At 40.6% G+C, this 26,144-nt stretch overlaps 1 protein-coding gene across 11 annotated transcripts in view; it reads left to right on the top strand.

Moving 5' to 3' along the window:
• The window catches only part of TCF4 (transcription factor 4), a 450,711-nt gene extending 424,769 nt beyond the window's left edge, over window positions 1–25,942 (top strand). For 4 of the 11 annotated variants that reach the window (XM_006837504.1, XM_006837502.1, XM_006837507.1 and 1 more), the window contains 5 exons: window positions 15,346–15,481; window positions 17,122–17,284; window positions 24,218–24,447; window positions 25,222–25,362; window positions 25,570–25,942. In XM_006837504.1, coding sequence (XP_006837567.1) covers window positions 15,346–15,481; window positions 17,122–17,284; window positions 24,218–24,447; window positions 25,222–25,358 — 666 coding nt within the window. In that variant the 3' untranslated portion in view covers window positions 25,359–25,362; window positions 25,570–25,942. The remainder of the gene's footprint in view (window positions 1–15,345; window positions 15,482–17,121; window positions 17,285–24,217; window positions 24,448–25,221; window positions 25,363–25,569) is intronic. The other 7 variants (XM_006837506.1, XM_006837508.1, XM_006837510.1 and 4 more) reach the window with 3 other exon arrangements.
• The last annotated feature ends 202 nt before the right edge of the window (window positions 25,943–26,144 follow it).

Below are 26,144 nucleotides of genomic sequence, written 5' to 3'. Positions count from 1 at the left end.
TACCATAGTGATGACAGGTGCCCAGGAGCCACAGTGCTAACTGGAAGGTTGAATCTACCAGCACCCCACAGGAGGAAGCTGTGGCAGTCGGCTTCTGCAAAGATTACAGTCTTGAAAACCCTATGAAGCAGTTATACACGGCCCTGTAAGGTCCGCGTGTGTCTCAATCAACCCAACACCATTGGTTTATAGTAGTGATGTTGCCCCACCCCTAAAAATTGAGGCTCTGTAAAGTAGCTGAGTTCTGTCCGTTTATTAGGCTTTTCCTACAAAGCTGTAAACAATGCTTTGCATATAATAGACATTCAGAAGACACTGGTTGCATTCAAAGGAATGTGTTTCTTTCACAGAAACATGCAAATGCATATTTGACAATATAAAAACATTTCAGAAATATTCTCATAGATGCCTGGCATTTGTGTAATGATTGACTTTAGGAAGCATCCGCTTGCATAGATACCCAGGTTCTGACGGTGAGAAGCTCACAACTCAGGACTGATTTTACCTCCGTTTTATGAAAGATGGCATGAAAACACCATCAGCCTCTATGCCTTGATTTACTAAACAGTGCCCTTGAGTGCCTTTCAAGGTGGGGCCGATGATGAAGGTAGTCCCTAGGTGGTGCAAACACCTGCTGCACTGCTCACTGAAGTTCGGAGATTTGAGTCCACCAATACCGCACCTCTGGAGACATACCTGGTAATCTACTGCTGAAAAGTCACTGAAAACCCTTTGGAGTGCAGTTCTACACTGACACACATGGGGTCCCATGACATGGAGTTGACTCAGCTTTTGATCAGTAATGAATATTTCCAACAGCACGCCACCTCACAGCAACGACAATGAATAGTCAGTGGAGATCTGTATCTAGGTCCAGTGTGGTGATGAAGTGTGGGGGCATGTCGAGAATAAGTAGGAAGGGACTAGAATAAGAGTGGTGATGTGTGGAACTCAGAAGTGGTGGGCAAGCCTTGAGGAGACAGAGCAGAGAGGGCTTTGTTGAAGCTTTAACGACTGGGGGCTGTGAGTAGGGAAGATTCAGCTTGAGGTGAAAACAGGAAGCAACAGGTGTGCCCCTATGACATCACCTGAGGGACATAGAAGCACATCGTTGGAATCTTAGACCAGATCCATGGACCAGTGAAAAACGCCATGACCAAACCATAGTGTACCAGGGGCTACGTGATAGAGAAACCAAAGAGGAAGATGAACCAATAATGTTTCATTGGTTTCGGCGCTTTATTTACACAACCATAGTCTTTCCAAATAGCATACTGTAAGGTGTAGTTATTATGTGACTAACAAGAAAAGCATTTAAAAAATAACAGCCAATTGTTGTGAAGTGCTGTCGAGTTGGTTCCGACTCAAGATGACCGTGTGTACAGAAGGAAACTTGGCCTTTCCTTGCCAGTGTTGGCGAGTTGGTTCCAACTCGTGATGACTGTGTGTACGGAGTGAAACTTGGCCTTTTTGTGCCCTGTCCTCACAGTTGTATGTTTGAGCCCATTGTGTCAGTGCATATCATGGAAGGTCTTCGTCTTTTTCACTGACCCTCCACTTGACCAAGCATGATGTCCTCCTCCAGAGACGGGTCCCCCCGATAGAATGACCAAAGTTTGTGAGTCAGAGACTCACCATCCTCGCTTCTAAGGAACATTCTGGATGTACTTTTTCAGTTTTGTTCATTGTTTGGCCAGCCCATGGTATGTTCAATGTTCTTCACCAACACCATAATTCAAAGGCATCAGTTCTTTAGTCTTGCTTTTTTAAGTGTCCCACTTTCACATGGGTCTAAAGTGTGGTTAAAAATACAGTGGCTTGAGTCAGGCACACCTTAGTTCTCAAAGTGACATCTTTGTTCTTGAATGCTTTAAAGCGTCTTTGGTCACAGATTCGTCCAATGTAATACCAGGTTTGATTTCTTAACTGCTCCTTCGATGAGCATTGATTGTGGATGCAAGTAAAATGAAATCTTTGACAACTTCAATCTTTTCTCAGTTTATTATAAGGTTGTATATTGGTCCAGCTATGAGAATTTTTTTGTTCTTCATGTTGAGGTGTAATCCCTACTGAAGACTTTGATCTTATCAGTAAGTGCTTCAAATCCTCATTGCTTTCAGCAATCAAAATTGTTTCATCTGCATGTCCCAGGTTGTTAATGAGCCTTCCTCCAGTCCTGAAGCTTCTCAGATGATTTGCTCAGTATACAGATGGAATAAGTATGATGAAATGATATAACCCTGACACACGCCTTACCTGATTTTAAACCACACAGCATCCCTTTGTTCGTCACAATGTTATTCATAGTTTATTATGATCTGCATAGTTGAATTCCAGTTAGGTGAAGGCATATACCTAACGATGGGACTTCTAGGCTGGAACAGATCATTTGTTTATATGCAAGTGGCCAACCTAAGTGTGAACTGGAGGCAGCCAAAATTCCATGTAGTCATCAAGTAGTTTTACTACCTTTCCTACACTTTAAATGAAGTGCTGGTGTGGTGCTATAGGATAAGCACTGGATTGCTAACTGCAAGGTCAGTGGTTCAAACCCACCAGCTGCTAACTCTACACAGGGTCTCTGTGAGTCAGAACAAACTCAGCGGCACTTAACAAGACAACAGTAACAACACTCTAAACAGAAGAATCTACTTACAAGCAAGAACCTACTACTTCGCTACTTCTGGAGTCTGTGCTCAGAAAGACTTGGTTCTCTAGGGACGGACTGATTTTATAATATAATATAATATACTCTCTAACATGTTACCTAGGGCAGGGAAGGGATAAGATGGACGCAGGTAGCCTCCTGACAAGTCCCCAGTATGTTCCTCCTGATGAGTCCCCAGTGTGTTATGGTTTCCACAGTAGGAAAAAAGTGTAAAGAATTTAGAGAGTGAAGATACAGAGGAGAGAAATGAAACAGTTAATAGATGGGACTTATGAGTTAGAGCAAAAAAGGTGAACTGAAAACAGGTTACAGCCAATTACATCTCTCAAATTACATCACAGAATCATTCTTTTTAGCCATTGTAGTTTCAGCCTAGCTGTTCACATGGCAGATGGCTCACCACCACTGCCAGGGTTAGGAGTGTTCAGACCATATTTAAATCCTACTGAAAAGTATGTATGATCTTGAGAATCGAACCAATCTCCAAGAATTACAGAAGAAGGAATTATTTGAACTTTCAAGCAAAGCGTAAGTGAGATTTCCCAAAAAAGAAGAAAAATAAAGGCATAGGTGTTTTCAAAAAAGTTATAAAGTCTTTTCTCAATAAAATAAATCTTTTAAGAATCACATCAAAACCCAAACAAAAGAATTGAATCCAGATCTGACTCTGGAGAAAAGCCCTTTAAAATTCTTAGCCGCATAAATAAAATAAAAAGTCTGATGATTTTGTTTTAAACTGAGAAATACTGAAATTATATTTGTGGTTGAAGAGACCCAGATGTTAAAAGTCTTTCTCCCACAAAGGAGTTAATTAGTAGTGGTCTTGTGTTTTTAACAGAATCTCTCTTCCTCTGGCCTTGTTCCTCCCAGTACCCATAACACTGCTGCATTTTCATGACCTTCCGAGCCCCACCTGTGAGCTATTTAAAAAAGTTTGCATGACCACTTCCCATTCTTTTACAAGATGCACTTTTGGGCTAAGTAGTATTTTGCACATTTGAGAAAATAAGTTTGCTTTCCTCTAACATGACAGAGAATCTGGCAAAATAATTGAGACTGATATCTAGCTCTCTGTACAACTGTCATATATAATTGATACTTCACGGGGAGATTACAGTTCAGACACCAAAACTGTTTTCTTTGTCAATGGGTGTCTAATTACATTGAAAACCCATCAACCTTCCTTCCCTTGTTTATGGCAAAACAGAGAGAGAAAAGTAAAAGTTACCAGGGCTACTTTCTTTGTCACATTTTCTTATTGTTATTGTTTTTTTGTTTTGTTTTGTAAAAAACAGCTCATTGCTAAGATTTTCTTTTTTCTTTTTTTGCACCAGATGCCATTACTAACAAACTTTAATATTGACATACCAAAATATTCGTAATAGCATATCTGGTTTTATGGTGTCCTTATTAAAGGACACGCTCTGACATTATTCTTTGGCCTAGATATTGAAGACAGGTTTCTTAGAGTTCACCCTTGCACTCTTGAAGAGGGATTATGGTAGAAGAGAAGTAGCTGAGGTCTGAAAGCTGTTTTGAGGCATTTATCTCTGGAGATAACATTAACAAGGATTGAATAACTGCCAAATGAAATTTAATACATTTTCCCATCCATGAAATAGGCCTCTTAAATACAACAGAATAATTACTTTCACAATACTCCCTGGAAACAAAAGAGAGCAAAAGCACTGAATGTCTTTTTTGTTTGTGGTTTTTGTTGTTACCTTGAGGATAAGAACAAGGCTGTTTGCCAGGATGCTCTGCACATCATCATCGTATAAAAATGGCCTTTAAAAAAAAAGTGGCCTTGCCAACTGCAGGCACCTAATTTGAAACTGCATAACTTTTACATCTGTTTATGTTGGAGGAGTTGCGGTAAATACTAAATTGTGTAATTTAGTTTGACATCTTGACCTTAGTCTGAGTTGGTAAACTATGAAATTTTTTCCTTCTACAATAGAGAGAATAAAAATGGTTTCATATAATTTTCTCGGTGTGTTTGTATGTGTAGACAGTGAAACCTCTAAAAGCCGGAAGTTGACTGCCTTGAATATGGGGCCTCATATATTTTCCCGCCTTTGACAGGGTACAATTTTAATGCTTTTCTATTGCTCATTTTAAATGGAAAGTATTTGGAAAATATTCTTTGACACAAGCTTGCTCGGGTTTTGCTGTGTATACATACACAAACACACTGTTTTAAAACAAAAACACCGGGGACTAAGACCATTTTCCCCTTAAGTCTGCTTTCCCCTTATAGATGAAGGGCTTCAAAAAGTTTGTAGAAAAATCAGATGAAAAAAGTCATGGAATTTTTCCACAGACTTTTTTGAGATCCCCACGTATGTGCTCCATCCAATCATTCAGTGTTGTTATAACATGTTTGAGTTTCCAAAACTGTTAGAATCTTCTGAGTGGACATTCATTTGCTAATTCACTTAACCATTCTTGACCATAGCTTTCTTCGTGGGGAAAAAAAAAAGAGTTGTTTAACCTAACTGATTCCTAAAAGTGTCTCTAAGACCTAAAGTCTTATTTTCTGTGATTTAAAAGTGTTAATCTATAAGCTGTTTCCTCAAAGTAAGATTATTTAAAATTATAACAAACTTGAATAATTCAGAAAAAATGTAAAGCACCTGAAAATTACTTAATCATTCCCAATGTCAGAATATCTGTGTCAGAATTTGAATATAACAAGATACAATATAACTTAAGACAGTGTATCCTATGGGCTTGTGTTGTTCTTATTGATGGGTGCCATGAGTTAACCCTAACTCGTGGTATCCCAGTGCGATACAAAGTAAAACTGCCCCATAGGATTTTCTAGGCTGTAATCTTTATGGGAGAAGATGACCAGATCTTTCTCTCACAAAGCTGGGTAATAACTTTCAACTTTTCAGTTAACAGCTAAGCATTTACCTTCTCCACCACCAGAGTTTCTTGAGTATAAGACAATCAGCCCTGATTTCAAGCCAGGGAAATGAGCAGGCCAAAGCAGCCATGTTTGGACCACACAATCTTGCCTCCCCTTTCTCCATTTGTAGCTCATTGGGCCAGGTATGAGCACACCTGCTCCTAGGCTGGCTCCTAACATGGCCTGTCTGCTTCAAAATAGTTTGAGATGGGCCCTTGGATGATCCGAAATACTAAGGCAGAGAGTGTTATTAGGACAGTGCCTGGCAAAGTGTACCATAAGAGACCATGAAGGGAGAGTCTGGACTGGAGCCTGAGGGGCAGAGATAGTGCCAGAGACAGGTAGAGAACCTGTAATGGGCAGTGCAAGGCAGAGAGGGTAGCCAGCGCTTAGAGTGGCCTTGGATCCCAAGAGCTGTCTGCATTCAAATTCTGAGTTAAAGAAATCTTGATGATCACTCAACCTTTTACAAGAGCTGCCAGACTAAATCCATCAGTGAACAACATTCCACAAGGTATCCTGTAAGCCTCACCAGAGCAGCGCTGCTTCTGTGTTATTCTTCACTCTCTCCCCAGCACCTTCCGAAGTCACAGGCAGGGAGCAGATAAGTAAATGTTTGTCCAATTAATAAATGTACCCTGGTCAGTCACTTAACAATTATTGAATACTTGAGAAGTTTTCGTTTTATTATCTTTTACTAAAATCTATCCAGTGGTGCACTGTTTGTGAGTAAGACTCTAAATTGCAAAACAATGCAGTCAGTAATGGTAAAATTCATAAACTGGCGTTGAACTGTAGGCTCTTGTTTATCTGGAGTCCTGGTGTAGCACTGCATGGTAATGCACCCAACTGCAAGTTCAATTTGAACTTCAAGGTGGCGGTTCAAACCCATTAGCCGCTCTTTGGAACTCCTACCCAGGATTGCGATGAGTTGGAACCGACTCAGCAGCACTACCACCAACTTAATCGTTTATCTGGGAAAAAGGGTAAGAACATAGAAGCCCTGGTAGTGTAGTGGTTACGAATCGGGCTGCTAACCTCAAAGTCGGCAGTTCGAAACTACCAGCCGTTCCGCGGGAGAAAGATGAGACTTTCTGCTCCTGTAAAGATTTACAGCTTCGGAAATCCTGTGCAGGGTCACTATGAGTCGGAACCGACTCCACGGTACTTAACAAAAACAATTAAATACTGATTTTCTAAAAGTAGGCACATCCTTAGAATCAATTTGTAGACTGAAGAAGTCTACTTTTTTTCTAGTTACATTGTTAATATATTTATTATAGACAGCCACAGGTTTCAAAATCCATTCTGTCTCTTTAAGAATTTGTAGGTTAGCCAGACGAGATGCACAAGGTTCTTGTCAACCTTACTTTAGTACAGGGATGGGGAACATTCAGCCTGCGGGCATTATGAGACCCTCTAAATATTTGTTCTGGCCCTGCCAAGGCAACCTCAACTCCAACCATCACATTGTTGTTGTTAAGTGCCATCAAGTCGGTTCTGACCCATAGTGACCCTGAATAGGGTTTCCAAGGAGCATCTGTTGAGCTTGAACCACTGACCTTGCAGTTGAAACGGCTTTGCAGTCTGGTGCCTTAACCCACAGCACCACACCAGGATGTTTAGGGGTGAGTTAATTAAATGTTTGACTAAATATAGAAGGCTAATTTTTTTAATATAATGTTTTATTGTGAATTAAGTGATAGTTTAAATGAGAAAATATTAGCTGTACATTCATACTATCATATATTGTTTCATTGCCATGGTTACAATCCCCTCCATGTATCATCAACCAAACCAGAGGGTATACCCTGCAAGCCTGCTCCCCATTCGTCAGCACACAGCCCATCCCCATCATTGTCTCTGCCTCCATCTCAGGCATCACTGCTTCTCTGGGTAGGGTCCCGCTCTCCGCTCTTCTCCCTTGATGGGCCCAGGGACCTCCGCTCCTGGACTGCAAAGTCAATCACTCCCCTCCCCTTGCCACAAAACGTCTACCTTTACATTTCCATCCCTCACAGTCAGTCCTGATAGCAATTACTCACTGTTGTATCACAGGGAACCTATCCACATCTCCTTTCATCAGCCCGCCCAGCCAGACTGGATACTTACTACTCAGTGGAGATTCTACCTTCCTCCGCACCCTCTGGATCTAGGTTCCCTCTTGAAAGCTTGTAAGCCAGTCTCATCTTGCCTCTGTACTCCCCTCTCCCCCCCTCCCCCCATTCTGGGCAGCTAATGTCCAAATTGCCCATCCCTGTCCACTCTGTGTATGGAGGGAGTGGGAATGATCCTTGCAGTGAAGATTATGTTCCCTCTTTTGTGCTACTGCATCCGTAGGTGTAGGTCACGTTCATCAAATTGTATCAGATTACTCTTTTTTTCTCTTCTTCTACTGTTTGAGCTCTGATCATCTAGTCATTGAAGGCAGGTTGAGTGGATATTATCTGCAAGCGTGGGTGTTCTTGTGCATATGCCCTCTCTTATCATCTGGATGCTTCACTCTCCACTCTAGTCCTCTGTGCCTATGTCACTGACTCTGGGCCCAAGAGTCCCCAGGTCTTGCCACAATGCTGACCAACCAGGTCTCCAGCCTATTGAACGTTGTAGGGCTTAGCTCGCAACTTCATTGCTGTTTTCCCCTCACTTCCTATTATCGGTGATAAGCGTGGTCACCAATCAGAGCATGTATTCCAGTTGAGTCTTAGTCTTAGAAGGAGGTTTGCCATGAGGGGGGACCCAACCACTTACCTTGATGTCTCCTGGGTGAGCAACTTGCTTGTTCTTGTAGTAATCAGTCAGATTGCCTATATTGTTTCATATTTTTCTTATAGGTCTTTCTTTCAAGAAGTATCATAGATTCTTCTAGCCGTTCCAGGTTGTTCTGCTTGTCCTCTCAAGTGGAAATTTCCTACCTCAGAAGATTCTGGATGCTGTTCAGGATTCCACCTATGGTCTTATGTAATGCAGAGGCTCCACAGGAAGCTTCCTTCACTGGGCACATGGAAGCCCCATTTTAAGTTGATAATTTTGTATGGCCCACGAATGATGTTATAAATATCCAAATGGCCCTTGGCAGAAAAAAAGGTTCCCCACCTCTGCTTTAGTGCAAGAAAAGGCTCAAAACCTTTTTCAGTGGTTTAAAAACTGTACATGCAGCAAGTAGAAGTGATTGTGATGAAGAATTTGTGAGTAGGGGTGGGTTCAGTCTTTTCAAAGCCAGGATAAATTTACATAACAACACTTCAAAGATGGTGACATGCAGCTCAAAGATGGTGGCCAACCACACCTGTTTGAACGTGTGTTACTCTCAGTTTCCTGCCAGTAATCCAATCTCATGAACCAGGCTGCCAGAAGGGAACACTATACCTCTTCCTACTCTCCCGTTCCAGAACTTTGACCGTACTTTTTGCTGTTCTGGTTACCATGACAAATCACTCAAACTGTAAACATCCCAGCCTGTTCCTCTTAAGCTTCATTGACCAGGACAGTACCAATTCAAAGCCCTGCATTTAAAAGTACAAAGGAGCTCTGGTAGCGTGGTGGTTACGAATTGGGCTGTAAGGTCAGCAGTTCGAAACTACCAGCCACTCCACGGGAGAAAGATGAGGCTTTCTGTTGCCATGAAGATTTACAGCCTCGGAAACCCTGTACAGGGTCATTATGAGTCAGAACTGACTCAATGGCACTTTACAACAACAACAGGAGATGTCTATAAATTGGGTATTTGTAACTCAGGGTCTACCTATACACCTATATTGGTTCCTAGTATTGGTTTCTCTGTTTATGACTTATTATTCCAGTGGATTTGTGCAAACCAGATGCTTGCTTCGTTCCTTGTCTCATTTTTAATTTTTTCAAGTCAGACGGACAGTGATTGATTTGTTATTTTATACCTCATTAAAAGTGTTCCATTGCCTTTTAAAAAACCATCCAGTCATTTAAAAATCTTTGTGAATACAGTTTCCAACATCATCATAAAGGATTCTTGACAGCTCACCATTTCTTTTGTTGTTGTTATTGCTGAGAATATACAAAGCAATAGTTTCTACATGTATAAACTGATATCACCAATTATATTCTGCTACATAGTCCTTTTTATCCTCCTTTTCTGACTTGTTCTTCCCTCATTAACATCAACTCATAGCTCCTTAAGGTTCCTGTCTTACCTTTCGTGTTGTCCATTTGATCCCATGTGGATTGTTCTTAAAAGAATATAATGCTCAAGGCAGACCTTCTGTTTTATTTTTTTTAACTAGTTAAACTAAACTGTTGTTAGTTTTATGGTAACTTCAGGGGTATTTTTGGTTTAAGGTTTAAAGATTATCTCAAGACAATAGTTGGAAAGGATCATGCACTCTCCATGACTCCAAAAAGTTTAGAATCCATGAGCATTTGATATTCTGTCCTCTATTTCTCCCCGTTTGATTGGGGTTCTTCTCTGGAATCTTAGATGAAAATGTTCAGTGGTGGTAGCCAGGCACTGTGGCACTGTCTTCCGGTCTCATGGCGAAGGAGGCCGTTGTTTATGGAGACAGTTAGCTTCACGTTCCATATCCTCCTCTTGTTCTTGATTCTCCCAGCAGAGACCAATTGTACCTTGGATGGCTGCTTGCAAGCTTTTAAGAGGCCAGACATTATGCAGGGAGGTATAGGAGGTAGAACAGAAGCTCTAAACACACTATTAGATCATTTAGATGCCCCATGTCCAAACTAGGGAACGAAATCCTACGAGGTGTTTGTTATACATAGCAGCCTGAGCAGCTCCTGTTTTTCTTTTGTTCATTGTTGTAATTCAACATTTGACAGCTTGTTGACAGCAGTTGTAGTAATCAGCTCTGCAACCTTATGCTTATTAGTCAATGTGACTTTTCCATCACTGTGAACACCCCTTTCCTTCTCTCTCTTACCCCTGCCTACCACTAGTAAACTTTAGTCACTATACATTTCCCTTCTCTTTTGTTTATAAGTGAGCTCATACAATATTTGTCTTTGGTGATTGACTTAACTTGGCTCAGATAACGTCTTCAAGCTCCATCCAAACTGTAGCAGGTGTCAAGACGTCCTATTTCCTACTGATTGAGTCGTGTTCCATTGCATGTATGGACCACATTTTGTTTATCCATTCATCTCTTGATGGGCATTTAGGTTGTTTCCACCTTGTGGCTATTGTGAAGAGTGTTGCCGTGACTATTGGTGACACAAGTCTCTTTTTCAGTCTCTGCTTTTACATCTTTTGGGTGTATACCTAGGAGTGGGATTGTTGGATCATATTGTAGTTATTTTTATTCTTTTTTTTTGAGGAATCACCACACTGCTTTCCACAACTATACCTCACCAGCAAAGGTTAAGGATTTCCTATCCAATTTACTCACTTCTTCACCAATAGTTCTTCTTTTCTGGATGTATTTTGGTCTTAACTATCCTAGTGGGAGTGTAATGGCACCTCCTTTTATGGTTTTCATTTGCATCTCTGATGGCTCATGACACTGAGCCATCTTTCCTTGTGTTTGGTGGCCATCGGAATATCCTCTTTGGTGAAATGGCTACTTAAGGCCTTTGACCATATTATGATTATGTTAGTTGCCTTTTTGTTGGTATGTATCAAGATTTTATATATAAATTTAATATTAAATTCTTGTTTAGATATACGAAGGGGCTTCAAAAAGTTCACGTAAAACTAGAATGAAAAGATAATGGAATGTTTCCACAGACTTTTTGAAGCCTCTCCAATGGTTTCCAGAGAGGCCCTACTTTGGTAGCTTACCTTTTTACTTCATTTTGTCTTTTGATGGACAAAAGCTTTTAATTTTTATGAGGTCCTATTTGTCTTTTGTTGGCCATTTGTGCTTTTGTTATGTGATCCATTTTGAAAGCTAGACCTGATGACATTACCCCTGCAGGTTTTTCTAAGAACTTTATGGTTTGGGTTTGCATATTTAGGTCCTTAATCTAATCCATACATATAAAATTTGTTTTTATGTATGGTGTGAGACAAAGATCCTGTTTTATTTTTGTGAATGTGGAAGTCAAGTTTGTCCAACACCGTCCATTAAAGAGGTTCTTCTTCCCTCCACTAAATGGACTTAGCAGGCTTGTCAAAAGTCAGTTGACCACAGATGAATGGGTTTTATTTTTGAACTCCTAATTCTGTTCCACTGACCCATCTTTCTTTATCTTATATGTGACGAGCAATCGAGTTTCTGAATGAGAAGCAACTAGGGTTAGGACATGTTGCCTGAGACCAAGGAAACAAGCAGAGCAAAGCTGGGTCTTCAAATTGCAATACTATTCCACAACCCCAGACAATGATGCTGCTTCCAGAGAGTCAGAGTCATTGCCACGTGGATCTTAGGTCATTTGCTTGACTTGAGATACATGTAATTATAATTATGGCCTTTCTTTATGAAAAATGGTTGATATTATTTGGGGTGATACAGAAAATAGAGACAATTAAGGTAACACACATGCCTAAAATGCAAACAAATATATAGTTGAATCAACTATAGTCCTAAATGTATTTATAAATGTCACTTAAGTCTTTCCTATTGTTGTACAAGAGAAAGATTTTAAATCAAATATTTGTGAATATAATAGAGACAAAGAGTACAAAGCTGGGCAGTGTTATTAAGTTCCCTAGAGTCGGTTCTGACCCTTAGTGACCCTCTATAGGGTTTCCTAGGAGCGGCTTAATCCAGCCTTTTGGTCCAGTGCATTCTCCTATAGAGCCATGTGAAGATGACTTGAGCTGTATTATCTTTGTTCTTGTTCCATGCAAGTATTTCCACTTAAAACACTTACTATTGCCATCATTGAGAACCTGCTACACACCAATTGCTTTATACCTGCAACAGTAGTGAGGTTGGGCCAGGATTGGGCAGTGTTTCATTCTGCTGTGCATAAGGTCGCTATGGGTCGGTACTGACTCGATGGCACCTAATAATAACAACAATTCCTTATAATAAATCTTGGGCTTATTTTATACAATTCCAGGTATATTGTCCTTATTCTGCATGGTTGCACAGCTAGCAAAAAAACCAAGTAGAATTAAAGTCTGGATATTCCTAACTCTCATTATTGTACTTTCTAATGTTACACAGTCTTTCATAATAGTTGAGATAAAGATAATTGATCGTGGGGTCTTTTTATCTCTTTCAAACACTAATTTAAATGTGACCTAGAAATTAAGAGACTTCAGTACCATTAACTGCAAATATCTTGTAAGAAAAGACAAATAATTGACTTTTAATTATGTCATAGATACCTGTGAAGATGATTGGAGAGTTTTCATAGGATTGTTCTTAAAGAGAAGAGAGTACTCATCTCTGGCCTCAAATTTGTGGCTACTTTCAATGATTCGGACTTAGAATAATCCTTTGTGGCTATGTAAGAAATGGAGTCCATTGAGAATAGCACTAAACATGAATCAGCTCTGAGGTGTAATTATTTAGGTTAACATTGATTGACAGATTTAAAGAGCTACCATTTGATCACAACCTGTAAAATTCATGCTTACAAGTTGACATCTTAGATTGAAAAGATAATCATTGATTTCAATCAGTCTTCTACTAGCACACCTACAAAAATGGCAAATCCAAACTTGAAGGAATATTGTTCAGAAGAAAAATGAAAGCATATAGAAAGATGAACTGTAGCGTAGTGGTTACAAATCAAGCTGCTAACCTCAGGGTCAGCAGTTCTAAACTATCAGCTGTTCCACGGGGAGAAAGATGAGGCTTTCTGCTCCCATAAAGATTTACAGCCTCGGAAACCCAGTGCAGGGTCACTGTGAGTTTGAACCAACTCCACGACACGTAACAACGACAACAACCTGTTAGAAAAGAGTCCTGACGTGCACTGTGGGTTAATGCATTGGACCACAAAGTCAGTTTGAACCACAAGGTTGGCAGCTCAAGCTCACCAAACTGTTCCCAAAAAACCCTATACATGGTTGCTATGAGTTGGAACCAACACGATGGCATTTAACAGCAACAACAACAACAACAACCTGTTAGAAAACAAGCTTACGTTCCAGGTGAAGGAAGCTCTCAGCTGCTGTGTTAGGTTTGTGAAAAGGGTGTATGTACACTTACTCCTTGGAACTGCAGGAGCTGACAATAAGACGAGTGGGTTTGATCATAGGTTTCAGGCAAAAATGGAATGAGCTACTTGGGGAGATAACCAGGGCCTCTCTGTACAATTGAACCCCTTACAAAATGGCTAGATACCACTATTCTCCGGTGTTTTGAGAGTGGACACGCGTACAGGTGCAGAGTTGTCCAGACTCTGAAATTCTCTCAGGTTGGCACGTGTGTTCTACTTGCTGATGCCCACAAGCCTTTTAGCCCTTGACTGCTCTTGCCATGATTTACATCTGAGCGATTTGTATGGTTTATGTGATTTCCCTGCATTATTTTCTTTTGTTCTGCTTCAAAGTCTATAACAACGACACTTTATGCTTGACTGCCTTTAAATAATATGCACTTCGGTTGTGTGATTTTGATTGTCGTCAGTTCAGATTTGGGTACTGCATTCTTTGGAAATACTCTGTAAGAAAATGTTCTTAGGCGTAAAAGAATAAAAACTTAGGCTTTGTGGATTTATATTTTGGAAAGATTAAGCTTTTGGATTCAGAAGTTCTTAGTGTCACACCCACTGTCCTACATAAATGCTCACTTAAACAAGAGGCTAAGAAAAGGACTGAACTCTAGCTTGGAAACACAAAGGAAACTGGGAGCGGCCCATGTTCCTCATGGCCTACAAAGACTTACTATTTTTGCTTTAAGGCATGTGCTATAAAGCTGGCAATTGCTGGCTCATTGCTACCAATTCAATGTGTCTGGACCCTAGTAGGTAGTAGTAGTTAATAGAAAACGCAGCAGAATTTTTTTTTTTTTTTTTCAAAGCAAGCGCTCAGGCCAGCCTCTCTCATTTTATTCTTGGAAGCGTAAAGACTGTTTACAATATGGTGTCTTTCTAGGATCAGAATAGTGGGAGAGGGGGGTTGGAAAAATGTCCAAACATCCTTGCATGGCAATGATGGCATTACTGGTGTGTTTAATAAAACCCTTATTGGTACATTTTCCGGTGTGGTAGCATTGGCAGAAACGGTCCCCCTTTGGATTTGGAACTCAGTAGCTGATGAAATACAGTAAACATTAATTTGGAATGGGCTGCCAGTTTTGGAAAGCCAGGTGACATTTTATTATATTTGTACCAAGCAGGGGCTATGTCCCATACTGCTGTAGCTTCCGCTGTCAGAGGCTTAGCTGGCATTATGGAAAAAAAAAATTTTGAAAAAAAAAAAAAGGCCTGAGAATCTTATCCCCTGAAATGAAAGTCAAATGCCAAATTGAAATTCCTGTAGGATTTCCGATAGCAATGGGGGAATTGGGAAGCCCACAATTAAGCATATGGGCATTAAGATAATTGTCAGATCTGTTGGCGGACATGATAGAAGACAGATGGGTACGAATCAGTGTGCTTCACTGTAGCACCCTGGGAGACAATTTGACGTTTTACCTGCCTGAGCTACTCTGCCATACTTGTCACTGAATGTACAGCACAGCATCTTACTGAGTGTTTAAGTGTTTTGCATGTGACTATAGGTGCACGCGTGGTCCTTCAGCGCCCTCTAGTGAAATGCAGTTGGGAGTATCGTGGTTAAAGGACACTTTCCTTCACCAAGTCTTCGGCTGCCCCAGGAAATAGCTGATGGCCCCTCAGGTTCATGCTAACTCTAGGGTTCCTCTTACTCTTGCAGGTCGGGGCCCATCGTGAAGATGGCGTGGCCCTGAGAGGCAGCCATTCTCTCGTGCCAAACCAAGTTCCAGTTCCCCAGCTTCCTGTCCAGTCTGCAACTTCTCCTGACTTGAACCCTCCCCAGGATCCTTACAGAGGTAGGTCTGCCTCAGAAGAACGCTTCTGACTTCAGTTATCAACAGTAGTGCCGATCCCAAGCTTCCTGAGTACTTCTCCCTCAGGAAGCACTGGCAAAAATAATAATAATAATAATAAAATGGGGTACAAAAAATTGAAAGGAAATGGAAAAGTAGTTAGGACTCGACATGTTAATTGTGTTTCTTTAGTCAACTGTTCCCTTCAAATATCCTCTGAAATCCTGGTCCAGAGAATGAGATAACAGACTGATAACAGGAAATTTCATTTCAGTTATTTCTACATTTTACTCATTCAGGTCTTTTAATGTGGTTAGTTGTGGCATGAAAATGACATTTCCAAATGAATAGAACAGAAAGAGACTTTTTTTTTTTTTTCCCCTTAGTGGATTGAAGGAAATATTGGTGCATTTTTAAAAAAAATAGATTTTGTTTGGATGGTGGTAGCTCTCAAACCATCTTGCCCAGCATGTTTAGGGCAGGACCTGAGTTCCAGAGTCTGCACAGGTGATAGACAGATGAGTAGAAGAAACTTACTAACATCTTATCATCTCCTTACCATTAACCACACAAGAATACATATAAACTCTTTGACAACTGTTAAAGATGATAAGAATTGGAGTGTTACTTAAAGAATTGGAGTGTTAATGGAGGGTGCTTCAAAAAGTTTTTGGGAAAATTCCATTATATTTCATTCCATTTTCCACACATCTATGAAGCCCCTCAAATATATGGGCATACCTGTACATTTATATCTGAACGTGAGGAATTTATTTGGATCGTTCTTTTAAAGAACCGCAGACTTTGCTCTCGGGTCTAGGTTTGTACAGCATCAAGTACATGAGGATATGCATATGCTGATTCAGTAGGTCTGGGGTGGGACCCACAATTCTATAGTTCTAACACTTCTGAGGTGAGCAGAATGCTCCTAGCCCTCATACCCAAATCAGAGTGTCAAGGTTCTAGACTTCCAAGATTGCAAATGGAGGTATGTGCATGCGTAGATATGCCACATGCTGAAGGAATGACTACCTTAGGGTCAAGTTTTTAAAATATGTTGTACTCAGAATGTTGAGCAGTGACAAAGCTAGAAACATCTTCACTGAGCAGCTCTGTGCCTTCCATACAAACCATTTGTAAATGCAGATTACCCCTCAAGAATAAGAGATGCCTAATTTCAGAATAGCATCAGGGGTATCTATTGAAGTCTTGACTGCACAGATTCAGCGTACTCCCTGGGAATTATATTTTAAGGACATTTTTCTATTAAATCGTTGCATATGGAAGAAACTCAATATAATAGCTGATATTTACTTGGGTTCTTAATCAGAACATTGAGGTGTGTGATTTTCATGATTATGATTTTCATTGCAATTAAGTTGATGTTTTGTAGACAGTGAAATTACCATCTACTCCAAAAGATTGCAAAATAGAATTTAACCTCAGAGCTAGTGCAGGGCAAACTTGTTTCCACAGGTGCAGTTTTGAAACTTCAGTAGAGAGCAGGAACAAAGTGGCAGAGACTCGCAGTACCGCAGTCTTGACCTGTCGCCCTGGAAGTCTGGCCACATGATGTGCAGGTGACCAGGTAGCAAGTCCTGCCCTGGCCTGTGTGTCACCGGGCTCTTCTTCCTTCTCCGTAGGCATACCACCAGGACTCCAGGGGCAGAGTGTCTCTTCAGGCAGCTCTGAGATCAAATCTGACGATGAGGGCGACGAAAACCTGCAAGACACAAAATCTTCTGAGGACAAGAAATTAGATGACGACAAGAAGGATATCAAATCAATTACGAGGTCAAGATCTAGGTAACAGTATATAATACTGTCGCTTCATTTAATTCCTTTATTGGACTTTGATGAAGTGAACAGAACAGGAAGAAACTAGTCTGTTTTTTCCTGGCAGGTAAAGCTACAGCTGAAAAGAAAAAAACGAAAGGCCTAAATTCTAGAAGTACTCAAAGTATCTTTTAAGATATTTGTACTCTAGTGAAGCCTGAGATGCACTTGGCATTTATGAATTTCATCCCAGTGCTAATTCTATAAATTAAAACCAATTGGCTGTTGATCCAAATGCACACAGTTTGTTTTGAAAACGATTCTGATTTTTCAAATTTGATCCAAAACGTTCTTTCTAAATTATTTCTAAGAAGAAATCATAGTCTTGTTAAAGATGGAGTCACTGTATGTGAACACTGTAAACTTTTCCTTAGGGCTGGTTTCCCAGACATTACCCTAAACGTGTTGACACCTTTAAGAAGAATGCCACCATTGCTTTTTTTTGTGGATACTTTCGTTTACAGAAAATACGACTGCAGGAACATAATTTTTGGTTGATTTTCTTATATATCTGCTGTCTTTACATTATAATCTGTGCCCTTGGATGCTAACTCTAATCTAGTAGTCAGATTCCTTTTGAGTGCTGTGACCTTCATGTTCTTTGCTTCCATTTTCTTTAGTTTCTTTGTCTTTGCAAATTAAACCACTTGTACCATGTGCCGTGGAGTCAGTTCCAACTCATAGCAACCTTGGCTATAGATCTTTATGGGAACAGGAATCCTCACTTCTCCCACGGTAGCAGCTGGTAGACTTGAGCAGCTGACCTTGCGATTAGCAGCCCAATTCATTACCCACTACGCTACTAGTTGTACTACGGCACTAAAGCTGGTGGCCTTTATGAGCTAAGATCTGCCATTTTACTTTGTATTAATGTGTTGCCTTTATTGTGACTGAGCTAAATGTTATTACATGTCCTGCTCCAAATTTCCAACAACATTATCTAACACTTCTAGCTTACCCGCTTCCGCCACCCCTGCAGACTGTCTTCCACTCTTTTTTTCTTGCTTACTAGCCTCCATATAAGTCCAGTTATTTCTTGGTAATTTAACTTGCATTTTACTGCTTCTGTACATCAGTGCATTTCTCGAAGTTACTGAACAACATTTTAATTTGCTATTACAAACCTTCCTCTTTTAATAGGTTACTCTCGTGACACTGACTTAGTGCCTCCAAATCTGTGATATAAGACAATGTTTTCAATTTTAAAGTCTAGGCCATTGTATTTGCATAGCTAATTTATTTACAAATGAATGTTGTCATCGTTGAGTACTCAAGAGTCAGTTCCAACTCACAGCGATCCTGTATACGGTTTCTGAGGGGGAGCTGGTGGGTTTGCACTGCTGGCCTTGTGGTTAGCAGTCTAGTGCTTACCCTACAGCGCCACACCAGGAGTCTTATGAGCAAAGAGCAAATGCTAATTCGCTTTTAGCCTGAAAACATGTTTGGAAAACAAGTTCTCATTGTCAAGGCCTCTTGGTTGTTAGGTGTAGCACAATGGTGTTCTTGTCCAGGAACTGGTCCCTCCAAGATAGTATGTCGGACAGATGAAAGATGAATGCTTCTGAGGAGCCTTCTGGCTGCACTTCTTCCAAGACAGATTTGTTTGTTCTTCTGGTAGTCCATGGTACTTTTAATATTCTTCTCCAATATCATAATTCAAGGACATTGGTTCTTCTTTGGTCTTCCTTATTCATTGTTCAACTTTCACATGCATGTGAGGAGACAGAAAATCCCATAGCTTGGGTCAGTTGCATCTTAGTCCTCAAACTGATATGTGACGTATAAAGTCTGTGATGTATAAAAATATCCCCCAGAGTATTAGCTTCAGGATGAACCCAAGAGAGCCTTGGTTGTGTTCCCATTTGACGTGCTGCATCCTTTTGGTATAGTGACGGCGTTGTTTAAGTACCGTCGAATCGGTTCTAATCCATAGTGTCCCTATCTAGGGCTTCCGAGGAGTGGCTGGTGTGTTTGAACCGCCGGCCTTGCGGTGCAGTGCATTATCTTTTAGTGCCATACCAGGACTAGTTAGTGAAGATAGAAGTGAGAACATGGTAGCGGGTTTGCCTGATCATCAGAGGCCATGGGTGGAGAGTGATCAGCCAAAGTGACGGGGATCAGATAACAGAACCAATGGGCTCAGTTCACCTATGCAACAGCCCAGTCTAACCTGTGGTGACAGCGTTTTTTGGTGCCCTCCTACCCATGCTTTACATCTTCCCCCAAGTGTCCTTGGCTCACATGCAGTCTGAATTTGCAAGTCAAGATTGCCACTTCCAGTTTACCCAGCAGTCTTTGTTGTAATTTGAAAGTTATCTGGAGATACCCTCCAACGTAGGAGATGTCATACCATACATTTTAAGCCAGCGCTCATGAAATGTGCATAGAATTGATTAGATCATTCCTCAAATATCTTTCCACTCTGAAATGTTGTGATTAGTAATCTTTATTCTGCAAACATTTCAGACTCATGGAATCTTAAAGTAGAGGCTAACCTTCTTGTTTGTCCGGTGCTTGGATTTCTAGGTTAACATCCTTACTATCTCCATATTGTTTCTTGTAGTGAGGAGTATGTTGCTCCTCATTGATCCGTACTTCATTTTTGGTGTCTCGGTCACTATGGATTGGAACTGACTTGATGGCACTTAACAACAACAAGAAACAATACCCATCATGATTCTTGCTCATGCTAGGTCAAAATACACAACTTTGTTCTGCCCGGCCTTTCCTGAGACAATACAATTCATCTCATATGAGTCTGTTTTGAATAAAAGCCCCTGAAATATTTGAAATCCTACTTGCTCTCATTACCGAGGTTCCAGTCTGTCACTATGACACCTGGAAATGGACAAGAATGATCTTCCCACTGTAGATCATCCTTGGTCCAACCATGCCTTTAATACAAACCAAGTCATTTCTGGTCACACCGTTAAAGATTTGCATCTTTGTTCTGACTCACAGTGAGGGCATGGCCATTTGTAACCAGTAGGTGTCCGGGTTTTGTAGTGGTTTGTTCATTTTGCAGTTAACAATTCAGGTTTCCTCAACTTTTGAGATCATAAACCTTCGTGACCGTCAAGGCCATAGAGACCTGGGGTTTTTGTATTTAACATTTGCTGACTGTTGTTGTTGTTAGGTGCCACCCAGTTGTTTCCACCTCATGCAGTCTGATACACAACAGATCACTGCACCACCTGGTCCTGCCTGCGCCATCCTCACAATCAGTGTTAAGCTTGAGCCCATTGCAGCTGTCACTTTAACAATTTATCACATTGGGATGCTTCCTCTTTTTTTCACTCATCCTGTACTTTATCTAGCATAATGTTCTTCTCCAGGGACTGGTTCTTTCTGATACTATGTTTGAAGCTTGAGAAACAAAGTCTCACCATCCAGGCTTCCAAAGAGCAGTCTGACTGTACTACTTCCAACACAGATTTGTTTGTTCTTCCAGCAGCCCATGGTACTTTTAATATTCTTCTCCAATACCATATTTCAAATGCATCAATTCTCCAGTCTGCTTTATTCACTATCCAACTTTCACATTCATATAAAGCTATTAAAAATACCATGGCTTGGATCATTTATACCTTAGTCCTCAAACTGACATCTTTGCTCTTGAGCACTATAAAGAGGTCTTGTGCAGCAGATTTGCCAAATGCAGTATGTCTTTTGATTTCTTGACTGCTGCTTCCATGAGTGTTGATAATGGATCCAAGCAAAATGATGTATTTGACAACTTCAGTTTTTTGTCTATTTATCATGATGTTGTTTAGTTGGTCCATTGGTGAGAATTTGTTTCCTTTACTTTGAGGTGCAACCCATACTGAAGGCTACGGGTTTGTTTTTTATCTTCATCAGTAAGTGTTTTATGTCCTCTTTGCTTTCAGCAAGCAATGTTGTATCATGTGCATATCATAGGTTGTTAGTGAGTCTTCCTCCATTCCTGATGCCATATTCTTCTTCATATAATATCCCATCTTGGATTATTTGCTCAGTGAACAGATTAAATAAGTATAGTGGAAAATGCAACCTTGACACACACCTTTCCTAATTTTAAACCATTCAGTGTCCCTTTGTTCTGTTGAAATGACTGCCTCTTCATCTATGTACAGATTCTTCATGAACACAGTTGTTTTCCAGAATACTCATTCTCCACAGTATTGTCCATAGTTTTGATTGTCCACACAATCAAAAGCATTTACATAGTCAATAAAGCACATTTAAATATCTTTCTAGTACTCTCTGCTTTTAGCCAAGATCCATCTAATGTCAACAATGATATCATTCATTCCATGTCCTAATCTGAATCTGCTTGAACCTTTGGTACTTCCTTGTCAGTATACTGTTGCAGCCATTTTTAAATTGTCTTTAGCAAAATGTTACTTGCATTTGATAGTAATGATATTGTCCAAGGATTTCCACATTCCATTGGGTCACCTTTTTTGGGAATGGACATACATATGGATCTCTTCCTATCAATTGATAAGTAGCTGTCTTCCAAATTTGATTGGCATAGATGAATGAGTGCCTCCAGTGCTGCACTGATGTGTTTAACGATTTCAATTTGTATTCCATCAATTACAGGAGCCTTGTACTTTGCCAATGCCTTTAGTGCACCTTCCTTAACAGAACTTCTTCCTTCAGTACTGCTGGTTCTTGATCATATGCTAGCTCTTGATATGGTTGAACAGCATCCTTTTCTTGGTACAGTGTCTCTGTGTTTTCCTTCCGCCTTCTTTTGATGCTTTTCTGCATCATTCAATATTTTAACCATAGAATTCTTCAGTATTGCAAGCAAAGGCTTGAATTTTTTCTTCAATTCGAGAAATGCAGAATGTGTTCTTCCTTTTTGGTTTTCTAACTCCAGGTCTTTGCACATTTCATTATAATATTTGTCTTTGTCTTCTCAAGCTTCCCTTTGAAATATTCTGTTCAGCTGTTTTGCCGCTCATGTCTTCCATTTGCTTTAGCATCTCTACACAGCAGAGCAAGTTTCAGAGTCTCTTCTGACATCCCTTTTGGTCTTTTCCTTCTTTCTTATCTCCTTAATGACCTTTTGCTTTCTTCTTGTATGATGCTCTTGATGTCATCCTAAAACTCTTCTGGTGTTCGGTAATCAGTGCCTAATGCATGAATTCTATTCTTGAGATGATTTCTAAATTCAGGTGGGACATATTCAAGGTCATATTTTCGCTTTCATGGAATTGGTTTTAATTTTCTTCAGCTTCAACATTAACTTACTTATGAGAAATTGATGATCTGTTCCATAGTCTGCCCCAGGCCTTGTTTTGACTGATGATATAGAACTTTTCCACCGTCTTTCTATAGAGGTAGTCCATTTATTTCTGTGTATTCCATCTGATGAGGTTCATGTGTATAGTCATCTTTTATGTTGTTTAAAAAAGGCTTTTACAATGAAGAAGTCATTTGCCTTGCAAAATTCTATCATGCAATCTCCAGTATTGTTTCTATCAGCAAGGCCATTTTCCAACTACGTATCCTTCCTCTTTGTTTCCAGCCTTTGCATTTTAGTCTCCAGTAATTACCAATACATCCTGATTGCATGTTTGATCAGTTTCCAATTGAAGAAGTTAGTGGAATTCTTCAGTTTCATCATCACTGGCTTTAATGGTTAGTGTGTACATTTGAATCATAGTGGTAATTGCTGGTCTTCCTTTTAGGCATATGGACATTCACTCATCACAGGCAGTGTTATACTTTAAGACAGATCTTGTTCTTTTTGATGATGAATGTGACACACTTTGTCATCAGTTTATCATTCCCAACTTCATAAACCATAGGATTGTCAGATTCAAAATGGCCAAAACCAGTCCATTTCAGCTCAGTAATACATAGACGATCAGTACCTAGGTGATCCATCTTGATGTGTTCCATTTTATTTTTGATAGTTTCCAGTTTTCCTAGATTCATACTTCATACATTCCATGTTTTGAGTTTTAATGTCTATTTATCGGTATTTCTCCTCATTTTGATTTGCACCCCATCAGCAAATGAAGATCCCATTCGCATCATCACTGTCAACTCTACTTTGAGGAGTCTGCTCTTCCCAGTAGGATTTTGAGTGCTTTCCAGTCTGAGGGGCTTATCTGCCAGTACCATACCTGACAGTATTCTGTTGTCATTCATCATGTTTCAGTTTTCAATATTCTGGTGCTACCTGACAGCGTTCCACTGCTGTTCACAAGGTTTTCAGTAGCTAAACATTCGGAAGTAATCTACCTGTCCTTCTTCCTAGTCTGTCTTAGTCTGGAAGCTCAGCGAAACCTGCCCACCATGGATTGATTACATGGAGAAAATATGACTCAGATAGATTGTGTGGTTTGACCAGGCCATTAACGGTTGTTACTGGTGAAGCCTGTACAGAGGCCTGACTGTCTCTACTCTTCTTGCTTTTGTAGGACTCCCGTCTTCTTCCTGTTAAGCCGCGTCGTATTTACACAGGTTATTTGAATATATCCAATTGTTTTTTCAGCAACTTGTTTTCTGCAGGTTTCAGACGTCCCAGTGTTAAAGTCTTCATAAGAAAAGTTTATGCTCAGAAATCTTTCTAAAGTGTAGTTCCTCACTGTGAGCTAACCTTAAGTAAATAGTAGCCCATTTGCAGAATGTAACTTATTTATGCTGGGCTCTAACTTGAACAACTGGGTCACCTTTTCCTGTCTGCTTTGGTCTTGATGTCTGGGAGAAAGATTAGGTTGTGTGTGTGCTGTCCCAGTGATCGAAAAGCAAGCCCCTGCTCAAGCTGACGTAAAATTTTGCCAAGATCATGGCTCAAGAAGGGGAACAGTTTCATGAGCCATCCTAGGAGAAAACTGAAGTAATGTGAGACACCTGGTTTTTCCACACACCATTAGAAAATGTCGTGACCCTTTTGTCTCGCAGCAATAATGACGATGAAGACCTCACACCGGAGCAGAAGGCGGAGCGTGAGAAGGAGAGGAGGATGGCCAACAATGCCCGTGAGCGTCTGCGGGTCCGTGACATCAACGAGGCTTTCAAGGAGCTCGGCCGAATGGTGCAGCTCCATCTCAAGAGTGACAAGCCCCAGACCAAGCTCCTGATCCTCCACCAGGCTGTGGCTGTCATCCTCAGCCTGGAGCAACAAGTCCGAGGTTAGTCCCACCAGCAGCCTCCTGGGAAAGAGCCCGGGAACTGTGCCGATAGGCCAGCCTCGGGCAGGAGTGAGGAACAGACACAGCAACATGGCACACTCAGAGTAACTGTTGCAGTTGCAGACCAGGTTTCAGTCTGTCCCTAACACCTGACAGGACTCTCCTGTCATTGGTGTTGTGTGCCATGAATCGATTTTCAACTCATATCAACTCCTCAGACAGCGTAGATCCCAGGTTGCTAGGGCTGGTGCATCTCTTGCAGAGCCGCTGGGTAGGCTCAAACCGCCAGCTTTGCATTGACAGCTGAGTACTTAACCATTGCATCACCAGGGTTCTTTCTTCTCATCAATAAGAATGTATTACACAATGTCCATGTTGTTGTTACCTGCCATCAAATGGATTCTGCCTCATGGTGACCTTGTTGTAGGATTTCCAAGGAGTGACTGGTAACCTTGTGGTTAGCAGTCCAGTGCTTGTCCTGTGGTGTGCCCACCAGGACTCCTGCCATGCCATACTGTTGATGATAACTAGAACTTAGTAGATTGGCTTTACCAGCTCTTAGCACCCTGTACACTGGCTGTGCAAATTCTCCACGTGGTGCCATGTTCTTAGTTACTAACGGAATGACTCACCCACCAACACATTGACTCACTGCCTTTCTTTCTGCGGGGTAAGAATATAGAAAAGGGGCTGAGACACTCACGTAAGCACGTGTGATAGCTCTAGTCCCAGCAGCACAGGCACCAACTCACTGCCCTGTGCTTTCCTCCACAGAAAGGAATCTGAACCCGAAAGCCGCGTGTCTGAAAAGACGGGAGGAAGAAAAGGTGTCCTCGGAGCCACCCCCGCTCTCCTTGGCAGGCCCCCACCCAGGGATGGGAGATGCGTCGAATCACATGGGACAAATGTAAAAGGGCAAGTATGTCCTCTAGTCACTTCCCCTAGTCATTGTACAGAACGCTCATCACCAGGGCCTCAGCCATTTTTAAAAGCCAAATCCTACCCACATTAGCAGATTCTTTTTTTTTTTTTTTCCTCAGAATAAGAGTTTTTAAAAATAAAAAATAAATTTCTTCTTTTATAAATATATTCATTCATTTTCCTCTCTCTTTCCCTTCTCAGGTCCAACTTGCCACATTGCTTCATTCAAACAAGAGACCACTTCCTTAACAGCTGTATTATCTTAAACCCACATAAACACTTCTCCTTAACTCCCTTTTTGTAATATAAGACAAGTCTGAGTAGTTATGAATCACAGACGCAAGAGGTTTCAGCATTCCCAATTATCAGAAAACAGAAAAGCAAACACAAAAAATAAAAATAAAAAAAGAAAGAACGAAAGACAAAAAGTGCAACTTGAGTGACGGCTCTCTTTAACATATCATTCAGAATGTGCAAAAGCAGGCTGTGCGGGCTGAGACCCAGCCCAGAGACTGAATGGCAATCTCCACACTGTGGAACAATGCATTTGTGCCTAAACTTCTTTTGGAAAAAAAATAATAATAATAATAAAATATAATTAATTTGTAAGTCTAAAAAAATATTTAATTTAAAAAAAAATTGTAAACTTGCAATAATGAAAAAAGTGTACTTCTGAAGAAAACGATATGAACGTTTTTGTTGGTATTCAAGTTCAGCTAGTGTTTCTGTAATTACTGGATATCACATAGGGGAAGCTCGGCTGCCCTCGTAACAAA

The sequence above is a fragment of the Chrysochloris asiatica genome, unplaced genomic scaffold, assembly GCF_000296735.1.
Source record: "Chrysochloris asiatica unplaced genomic scaffold, ChrAsi1.0 scaffold00021, whole genome shotgun sequence".
NCBI lineage: Eukaryota > Metazoa > Chordata > Mammalia > Afrosoricida > Chrysochloridae > Chrysochloris > Chrysochloris asiatica.
The sequence above is the reverse complement of the archived record's forward strand: the minus strand, read 5'-3'. Positions and strand labels throughout refer to the sequence as shown.